The following is a 10,721-nucleotide window of genomic DNA, read 5'->3' as shown; positions in this document are numbered from 1 at the left end:
TTTCGAACCACGAACCTTCCGGTCAGTAAACTCGCGCTTTAAGCACTGGGCGATCCCGGTGGTTTGAAATGGCTACCGACGAGTGGCGTCACATAACCTGTTACTGTTATATTCATTTTCTCCGAATCATCATTTCGATGTTTTCCTTTCGTCTTGCTGCTTTTGAGTTTCCCTTCGCACTCTTTGATCGTCATCTGGCTGCAAGCATCCCAAAGTACCATTGTTATAGAAGGGCGAAGCTTTCATTGCACTCTCGAAGACCTGGGGCACCGTTTGAGCAAGTTCAACTGTGTTTCTATCGGCTTAATGAAATCTAAGGAAGCAGTTGCTTTCGGATTTGGTCCCCAGACGACCTACCCGCCACCCTGTAGCAGGTAATTCAGCATTCAGTCCTCGTCTGAAAGATTTTGGACAGGAACATGATGCACTCAGTTTGCTTACTTTCGGTGTTGATTTGACAAAGCCTCGCCCTTTTTGTTTCTAACTACGGAACAACAGTTGGTTTGTGTTTACCGCAGGTAGTTACCGGGCGCATTCCCACGCAATGATAAAATCTGCCAGCGAGAAAGAACTCTACCCGATAGTCACATACTGATTATTTAGGTGTCACACTTAATGGAGCAATCCATTGAGTTTTTTGCAGTGAAAGCGTAAAATGAAGCAGACAACTACTGACCTCGCCCTCGGACGTATTTTGAGTCCTATGTTATGGAATACGCAGGTCGCGAGTCAGAAAGGCATATCCATCTTATAGTTCATAGTGTCTCTTTTTCCATGTTTCCTTTATATTACTGAATGTTTACTCCAGCTCGTTGGCTTGTGACACTTCTGTTGCATAACTACAATGCGATAAGAAAGAAGCATACGGGCTGAAGTACTGCTGGCTTGCCCGCTCGTAGGTAAGAGCAGTCAAAAAGCGACGGATGGCTTCGAACCACAGATCATTCAGACAGCTGCTCACGTTTTGGTTTCCGACTATTTCAAGTCATCAAAGCCTCCCCGTTGATTGATTTTGTCAATATAGTTTACTTATACGCATAATTTTCTAAAGACACTTTTACCTTTTTGTACAGCCGATGTGTGAAGACTTCTCGTGTACCACTGTAGTTGCCTTATAGTGCATCCAGGCGCATGCTTCGCAATGGGGAATTGCTTTGGCATTTTCGGAGACACTGGTCCTCTGCTGGATAATGTTGAAACAGATGACACTTTGGACACCGAGACGGAGGAAGGGTTTGCAACACAAGTACGTACTGTTATCTACTCATCCATAAGACATTTTGAAGCTGCTTGTTTATTCATTTTTGGCCTATTTTCATATCGTAAGCTTGGATTACAGAAGTGATACATTATTGGTGACCCTCTCAATTGCTCATAAAAGGCATGAACTGTCAGCAATTATATTAAAAAGGAATGTAGATATTGATATTTTGTTTTCATGGTCTAGCGCTGTAGGCTGCGCGAACCACTGTACTGGTCCCACTCGCTGTGATTTTGGATGCACCCATGACAGGAGGATGACGCGGGTAGAAAAGCGTTGAGGATAGTGCTTCGTACCGGTTCGCTCTAGACATATGGTAGTAGATTGGGTGGAATTACGGGTGTACTGCATTTGTCCGTAGCTTCTACTGGCGGCTATTCATCGAAGCCAATATTTTTACTTACCTATGCCGTTTTGGGTCTTCCTTCGGGAAGATGGCAACTACCGACGCAACTAGGACAGCTGATACCTTTGCCGCTAGGTTGTTGTTTCACATGAGGTTGGGTTCTGATACGAGTTAGTTGGCTGAACCAAGGGTGTAGTACGGGGTAGACGGCCGTCCTTCCAGATTTCACAATGAGTGAAGTCAGTCTGAATTGGTGGCACTTTAAAATTTTCGCTCGGTTGGACTATCGGGACAATTGATATGTAGCTGTCTTGTCGATGGATTTGATAACCAGCAATATCAGTGAATTATTAGCTGATGCTGAAGGATTTGCTTACAATCAGGTTTTATGGAACGAGGTGTATTTGCATGATGTCCAGCTTCGAGGGAACTTGAACACAATTGCACTTATCAGTGTGACTCAAAGATATACCTACAGTTTTTCATAGTGTGTTTCAGTTCACAGTTAAATAGCACATTGCAAGACTTCTAAAGATTGTTGAAATGACACCCCAATACTTCACGTCTCCCTCGATAGGGTGACTTCCTGAAGCAGCGCACTTAGTTGAGGCAGTCTTTCATCACATCGGAACAAAGGTCGTCGTTGCTTTTGCCTGCACACCTGCTTGCACGTTTAATTTTAAGGGATGAACTTTTTAAACACTGGATGAGTCTTCTAGTTACTAAACCTTCGGAAAGAGAGCTTAACTCAAGTTCCAAAAACCAGCTGCTGCCAGTGTCAAGATGATGCGCAACGGTCATTCAGATCTAAGGCCTACGAACTATGGGGAGACACATGACAAGCTCCGTGACTTCATTTTCTTCGAAAGATTCTGTAAGCCTGTGGTTCGTCATCTTTAAAAGCTTTGCATCAGAAATGTTCGCCTTTAAAAGACAATAATATCTCATTTCTTATGACTTAGTGACCTAAGGAGCTGGGTACACAGGGCTCTACTAAGGGCCACAAAACGAGCTGTCAGCGATCGTCTCAGCACACCAAAACTTTTCGGTCTTTTAAGTTGACTAGAATATCTTGACCAATTCCTGTTTTACCTTATGCTCCAAGAAACCCCGTGGGTCGCAGCCATGCGCATAAGATGTGTGATCATCTCTTTTTGGAGTAAGTTCACTCGTCAAGCTCACTAGCTAGAATGAGTGCCAGAAACGCCAGAGGGCCTCAATGGGCATTTGGACATACTGGCTCTCCTTACGAGGCTCGCAATGCTAGGCAACGTTCACATTTCTTGATTCCTCGGGATTAGTAGGACCCAGACCGTCCCAGACGCTTTCGGAGCTATGGATGATATTTTATTCACCATTCTAGTGGTAAGCTAAGGAACAATGCCCCGTTTAGAGTGAGGGTTTCCCGTTTACGGGGACTAACTAGCACCTAGGTTTGCAGATGAGTGTCAAAACTCACATATATACAATTCAGGTCTGAAGCAAGGAATAAAAATGGTTGGCACTGGGGGAATTCGCTTAACTAACAGGGTGAGCCGATTGGTGAATTGTCTGTGGGGTTTTCATCAATCTTGCTAATAGTGTATCATTTCACGGATGGCCGTCGACATGCTTTGTTTTATTTGGATCATATATATATATACTGTTTACAACAGGTAGGGAGTGGTGCAGAGTGCAGCCGTTTTGTTTCCGGTAGTGGACAAGGTATGTAGAGCCAGGCGATGGCCAGACATTCACAGATTTCCCCTCACACTTTCATTGTTAGCTTCTTCTTCGAGACGATATATTTTCATATAACTTCCACGCCCTCTTACAGTGTTCTGACATTCGTTGCTAACCTTATATCTCTAGTTGACCGATTTTTTTCGGTTTCTAATCGATTGATGTCAAATATTGATTAATGGGTCATTATTCTGTGTCTTGAATCGCGTAAATATCTTAGTTACTTAGATGTGAACTCGACTGCTTTGCGCATATTACTTCCAACTTGTCCATCGAATGTTAATGACCTGCCATCCGCTCCATTCGGTATAGTAACTACTACCGAGGTACGCGGCGCCAAGTTCTTCAGAAAACGGCCCCGATTGGGTCATACCGTGTTTATGTATAGACTCTGATAAACATTACTGTTGGTCACATTACTCTATCATGGTGAAGTATGGTCAATTTTAGCCGTTGTCAGAAATAGGAGAGCTGTAATGGTGAAAAGGTAGTTTCCTTAATCTGAAGTTGACGCGAATATGGTAAGGGAATCGATCAAAGCCCACAACCGCTGAGGCAGGACTTGGTACAGCAACATAGCGTTGGATCCGAGAAGAATCCATTCGTCCTCGACGTTTGGAATAAGTGTGTTCTAACGAGAAAAAGACTAACAGATGCCGTCCGCTTGTGTGAGAACTGCCTTCCCAAGACAAAATACGGATAGATCCTTCAGCCTACTGTGCCAGAAGAAAACTGCGCAGATAATCACCGGTTTGTTCTACACTTCGTTGCTCCGTAGATCGGTCAGTTATGACCGCTATCGTTATATTACGCCAACTTCGAGCACCGGCTTATATACTGCGCTGTTGACTCCGGAAGCTGCTGAATATATTTCGGAAGTTACCTTTTACATCTTTGTCAACAGAACAACACACCCAACATTTCAAAACAAGAGCCCGTAACCGGTGTCGCTCCGGCAATTCGACGCGTTTCTTTGAGACAGAAGTCAACCATATTACCCATTGAGCTGAGCCCAAAATGTAGAAACTAGACGAATGTCTACGTCGATCGCTTGGCAACGTTGAGACGGTTGAGACGGAGTCGGGCTGTGCTCACTATATGTCCGTAGCGCAGAATTGTTCAGCTGAGGCACGACGTCAGTGTATTTCCGCCAAAAATTTTAACTCGACTCCATTTGGTGATCCAATGACTCATTACCTAGTATTCCGTTGTGAGCACGCTACTGACACCCAGCGTGTTACTGTTGTACTGCGTAATTTGCTAGTACATCGAAAATGCATTTGTTTTTTCCGTCACACAGACGCTGTACTTTGTCGTGGTGCCACATCTTTGGATGGGATTCCGCAGTCTCCACCACGATGTTTTACAGACTCGGTCTGCTGATTCCACCCCAGGATGGAGGTTGGAACAGGTCTGAAGGCCCTTTTCGAAGTAGATTGCTGTGGTGACTACTCCAGCCACCGCGATCCTGCAGTCATGCTTTTAGGTCCTTTAAGTTTGGGTTATCTGGCAGTGTCTCGTGCCGTTTTCGAAGTAGATTGCTGTGGTGACTCTACTCCAGCCACCGTGATCCTGCAGCCATGCTTTTAGGTTCTTTGAGTTTGGGTTATCTGGCAGTGTCTCGTGCCAATAGTGCCACCGGCATTGTGTGAATGATGCATGGAAGCTAGGACGTCTTGAAAAAGTTATCTGGATGATAGAGACCGCTCTTTCAACAGATTCACTCTAAAGATGACGTTTTGCTATACCCACAGACCTCGCCGAAGATTGTCAGAGATCTTATTCAATCAGGTGCATAATATATTCCAATGTTACCCCATACAACACTCGCGATTTATCCCATCAAACAGTCTTGTTTCCAGTCTTTTTTACCAACGAGGAAAATTTGCAAATGATATCCTCAAGCCGACAATCAAGGAACTGAGCAAATTTCATTCATCTGTATCCTGAAATCCGGACATTGTTTGTTGTGAGGCTGTTTTTAGGCTCTCAAGGACTGTTTCGGTTTTCCCAAAGGCGGGATAGTCTGCTATCACTATAGCAACGTAACTTAGGGCGTTTCTGTCGCTAAAGAGTTTCACACTATTAACCCCCGCAACCAGACAAGCATGCTTCCTATGCCCAAACCATAGTTTATCAATTCTCCTCTGAATATGATCGACTGGTGTCCGTGCAGGTCGCGAGAAATTTTTGGGTTGGCTACCAACACTCTCAGTTAGTCAATCTGGATGATAACTGGCAATACGAATGTCATTGACTATTCTGTTAGGCGTGCCTCCACGGTTATTTTTTCGCGGTGAATATGGTGTTTGATCTTGGAGTGCATTTACCTGGGATACTCTGGCATGAATTCGATCGAAGACAACCATGGCTCTCGCTTGGTGACGAGAAACTGCCTCAGCAACCATGTGGTCTCATGCACGTGACGATACTAGACTGTCAAGCTCCAGGGCTTTCTCCTAACTTGAAAGACTGTTCCTTAGGTTTATCTGCGTAACATAATGTAATATCAGTAAATTCGTAGCCAACTTGGTGCGTATCGGACTATCGTTCCGCTTAAAGTGTTTCTTTCCTCTAAGTCGTTCTCAGCTTGATTGGCTTTCCGAAATGTTTGACGTCGTACTCCCCTTGTTGAATATATCTGTCTTGATCACGCTACACTCGAGCACGAATGAGTGCCACTCATCTGCCCGATGGTGATGAGCTGGGGACGGTCAGTGTCAATCTAATCGGTATTTGTGTTTTGCAGTGTTTGTGCTTGCGAATGATTGATTTTCACCTTTACTTTGAACTTGGACCGGTTGATGGTATTATTGTACCGTAAATTTGTGGACACGAATGGGTGCGTATTTGCAGTACACAATATGTCTGAATCATTTCGATCCGACTGATTCACATCCGTCCATACTGTTGATAACTTAAGTCATGTTAGTTCCTGACAACCGGACCTCTAGTGATCGGAGGCTTTTCACGAATGGGTTACATTTCCCATGTGTGAAGATTTGTGAAGAATGTTGACTGTGTTGTGCAATAATGTCCCTATGCTGACTGGTTTCACTGATCGGGTGCATTACACCTTTTTTCTCCACGATCCGATTGCCTAGTCGCCTGTTTATCACCCTCATCCTGGTCTGGCCATCCCAGCCTCTCGGTTGACTGAAGAAGAACAAGTCCAGATAGCCAAGCGGATGGATATGATACAATTTCTCCCTTCTGCCAGTTACGTTCCCACAAACAAGGATAGACTCAAAGAGTACGTTTTTGCCTGTTTTCTTTTTACCTGAACAGGACCTCTCCTTTATTTGTTTGGACTGTGGTTGTTTGACATTAGTGATTAAGATGATGAGGTGAAATCTGACGTCCAATGAGTTTCGCATTTTTGGATCATAAATTTTTCTATTCAAACTTGTCAATAAACATTCCGCAAAATAGTTTGATCGAATTTCAGACCTAGTTTTTTCTCAACAGAACGAAATTGTCCAGCATTAGTAAAAAAGTCACCTCAGGTGAGACTGTCGGTTCCTTCATGTTGTTAAGCTTCGGAACAATTACTTGTGTAAACACCCATACCATTAGTATGAGGTATACCTACGGTACTATCACAAAGCACTATGAAAAAACAGTATTCCCTTCAATTTTTCTACCCATAAACTGGTGACCTTTTTACTGAATCCATGACAGACAAATACATCCGGGCAGCCCACAACTGTCAGACATATGCGGAAATCGTGAGATTCACGCCTGTTTCAGACAGGCCAGATTGATTTTGCTCTGGTCGCTATTTTGATTGATTTCCTTCTTCCTGTGTATAGCGAACTCCGGAAACCCCTGGTCATCCGGAATAAAGAGAGTCTATCGAGTTAGCCTAATGTAAAGTTGGGAAGTACGACTGAACATCATTATCGAGTTTTCAGTAGTAGGCACCGGTATTAAATACAAAATTTTGTGACTGACCTCTTTTTACATGTCAAGCCTTCCCCACTGGATGTGACTCCATCTGATCAGAAGTATTGCTGGCCGCGTTCTTAAGGTCTTCAACGTGAATAGACTCCAGCAACATATTTTCATGGCGTGATGCATCGAAGTGTCTTTGTTTAAGAAATCAATGAATCTGTTTGTTCGCCCAGTTGTCGCATTTAGTGGGATGGAGTAGCTTGTTTGATTATCTGTCTAATTGATTGCTGTTTCAATGTCGGAATGTCAGTTTCCTGAAATAGGAGTTAGATTCACGCGCTGCCGTCGGTTGGTGTTCCGTGACATGGTAAGACCAAACAGCAAACTTTTAACGGGTTTTAGCCCCCTGGGGTGTGCTATCCTGGCCACCAACTAATTTCGCGTGCAGGTCTGAAAGCCGTACCTAAGCAGATTCATACGTGGTCGACTTCGGTTAAGCTCGCTATGTCAGTTGTTGCCGAATGCAGCTTCGCCATGTGCTGGTTGCTCAATTGAACTTCTTTGCACGGAACTGTGTAGTAGATATCCGGATATTCAGTTTCAAGTTTAGCGATGCATTTGTCAAGATCCTCGGCTGCTGGAGTTATCGGAATGCTCCATAACGGGAGAAATGTTTGGGTGTCTGTGAGTTTATCGAAGTATGCTGATGGTGAAGGCCTACTGGGGTCCCGAAATTGTGTGCTACAAGACATGGGTTGCTTCCAAGAACAATCCAATCTGCTTTACGTTTACTTGGTTGTGGTTATTTCGTGATACACACGCCAAGAGCTTCAGAATCCTCGACAGGCCATGCGTTGTGCGTATGTCGGGTTGGTTATTTGAGCGGTGAAGTGTCCAATCCACTGGATTTTCAAATCATACCAGTTCACTTTTTTCTAGATGTGGAGCGCATTGTTCAACTCAAATGGTCCAGTTGAATATGGAAATAATATCATCCAACTATGCGTACCGTTCGGCGAGTGCACGTTCTTGTGGACACCAGACTGAAACTGCTAACAAGTCTATCGGCGCTTATATCGAGAATTTCAATAAGGGCGAAAAGTCGAATTCAATACAATTCAATTCAATCAATCTTTTAGAAGCCCGGGTTTATGTAACTGTGGTCTTTCTTCCTCCATGATTTTTTTGGAAATATCGCGCTAGGTCTCTTTCGTCTGAGAACCACTGGTCCAATACTCAGAATGACTGCTGGTCTGCATTTTCCATGCTGTTTGTTTATCTAGAGTTTGTTGATACCATAGAGTCCCAAATGATTCACAATGCTTAGATACTTGGGACTTGGGATACTTGACAAATCAGGACTAATCCACCTGTTCACAGGTGTAGAATAAAAAGCAGCTGTGTTTTTGACGTGTGGTGGTTCCTTTAGTAAGGGCTGCGCTGCAACGAGCATTTCTTCTGAGCCTTACTGAATCACAATAATTTGAAACTGCAACAGATTGATCATGAATTCACCTAATGGACATATGCATTCTATGGTACCTTGCTGGATGCACTTGGTTTTGAATTGGCAAGTGGTGCTACCTGGAACAAGAGCAGAGTGTGGTTTACATGGAATTCAATAGGCTCTACGTAGCGTCTTTTGTCTTGTTGATATTACCGGTGCTTTACATTGGTTTACATTTGGCGTGGACTGTGGTCATAGCCACTGGAAAGTCTGCATCCTTTTTGGGTGCAGCTGTTTGTTCTGATCTTTAATAATCTCACAGTCGTTGAACTTGTCGAAAACTGTTTTTTGGTCGCCTTTTTGTGTTCGAGTCCAAAAGTTTCAGGATTTCTTCCCAGGGATCTAAATGTATCAGTTGATTGACATGTAGTTTGGAAGAGAATAAGACAGTTCGGATGCATTTTGAATCGACGTTGCGTGGGATAATTTCGTTATCTTTTCTTATCCTGTGGACCGCACATCTCTTTAAGAAAGCGTTTCAATCAGGCGGTTTGTTAATTCTTTACTTGATGTTGACTACTGGCTGCCTGTTGCGTTGTTCAGTCCATGTGTAATTGTCACAAAAAACGGTGGTTTACTTCTTTGGGACTGGTTAAATTTTGATAAAATTTAAGCTTGTGAAGTCTGCTTGTTCTGTTACTGCTGGATAATCTTTGTTGACACGGATTCTTGTGTTTCCATGCCCCCCTTAAGATGCATCATTTGCATGTGTGATCTGAAGCTGAACGATGACGTGCGCTATCTACCTTGCCTACATACGTACCATCGAGCATGCATTGATGACTGGCTAATGCGCTCTTTCGTATGCCCGTCTTGTCTTCGGCCTATCGAACTCGATATGATCCTCGAATCAAATAGGACTGCCCCCAAGGAAACATGCTGCGAGTCCACCACAGAAGGAAACAGGTGCTCGCTTAGTCGGCAGTCCTCCGAACCAGATGAAAACGGAACTCATGAAGCAGTGCATACTGCCTCTCCGATTGTGATATCAGCTCATGTTACTTCGGAAACTGTAGATCGGTAGCCTAAGGGATTTTTGCTCGACGTTTCTTTGAGTTCACTTGTCAAGGGAGTGATGTGTGCATCCTTGCATTATTTCTTTTTGGCCCTTAACCGGCCTCCAAGGTTGGTTTGTAATATAACTAATCATATGGAGCTATCGTGATGCAACCCCTCCTGCTCTGTTTTATCTACCGTCTGTCTTTCATTCTACCGTGTTTGGAGTTGCCCTCGTTTTAATTCAGTCAGTTTTTCAGTCAATTACGAGGAAGACTCTCTTTGTGATCTGCTTTATCATGTTTTTTTTCATTCTGCTTCCTCTCAACCCTTTGTCAACACCGTCTTTTCCATTCTACTCAACCACTGATCAATTTTCATCCAAAATCTCATTATGTGCGTACAGTTTATGTGCCATTTTAGTCACACATGCTTGCTTTCATTGGTCGGTATAGTGAGGCCACCCAATTAAATCGTGTCCTCTCAGTTCCGTTTGGATTTTTAATCGTTTGAGGATACTCATAACTACTTTGTTGATTTGAATTCTAGTTGTCGAGCCGATATTTGCGTGTCGTAAACACCTGTTCTTGTCTCATTTCAACTATTTGTTACCAAACATAGCCTGTTGATGCGGGCTTGTTTAAACGTTATGCTGCACTTCTGGAGTGCGAGCACTTCTAAGAATTGAAAAGGAAGCCGTTCACTCATAGGAAAAAAAAACAACACAGCCCGCTTTTATCTCCTAGAAGGAAAGTGGGACGTTGTTTTACCTGAGGTACTCGGATTTGTTCCCCTGTGAAATGTAGATATTTGTCAACCAGCCAACTCGGTGACACCAGCCTGAGGGTCAGTCGCTCAAGAACAACATAGTTTAGCAACCACCATAGATGAGTAGTGGCTGGAAATTGCGAAAAATTTGGTCATTCGAGGGACTTAATAATACCGCTGTCTATTAGGAATACTGTTCCGCTGACTTCACCAACGGATAATTAAAC

The 10,721-nt window shown here is 43.6% G+C and overlaps 1 protein-coding gene across 1 annotated transcript in view; it reads left to right on the top strand.

Moving 5' to 3' along the window:
* Positions 1 to 10,204, top strand: part of T265_11781 (hypothetical protein) — a gene marked incomplete at both ends in the record, with an annotated part of 11,074 nt that extends 870 nt beyond the window's left edge. Inside the window, 2 exons of the mRNA XM_009178541.1 lie at positions 6,434 to 6,582; positions 9,424 to 10,204. Of these exons, the coding sequence (XP_009176805.1) occupies positions 6,434 to 6,582; positions 9,424 to 9,754 (480 nt within the window). The remainder of the gene's footprint in view (positions 1 to 6,433; positions 6,583 to 9,423) is intronic.
* Between the last annotated feature and the right edge of the window lie 517 nt (positions 10,205 to 10,721).

This window comes from Opisthorchis viverrini (assembly GCF_000715545.1).
Source record: "Opisthorchis viverrini unplaced genomic scaffold opera_v5_577, whole genome shotgun sequence".
Classification (NCBI taxonomy): Eukaryota; Metazoa; Platyhelminthes; class Trematoda; order Opisthorchiida; family Opisthorchiidae; genus Opisthorchis; species Opisthorchis viverrini.
This window is presented reverse-complemented; position numbering and strand designations above follow the sequence as displayed.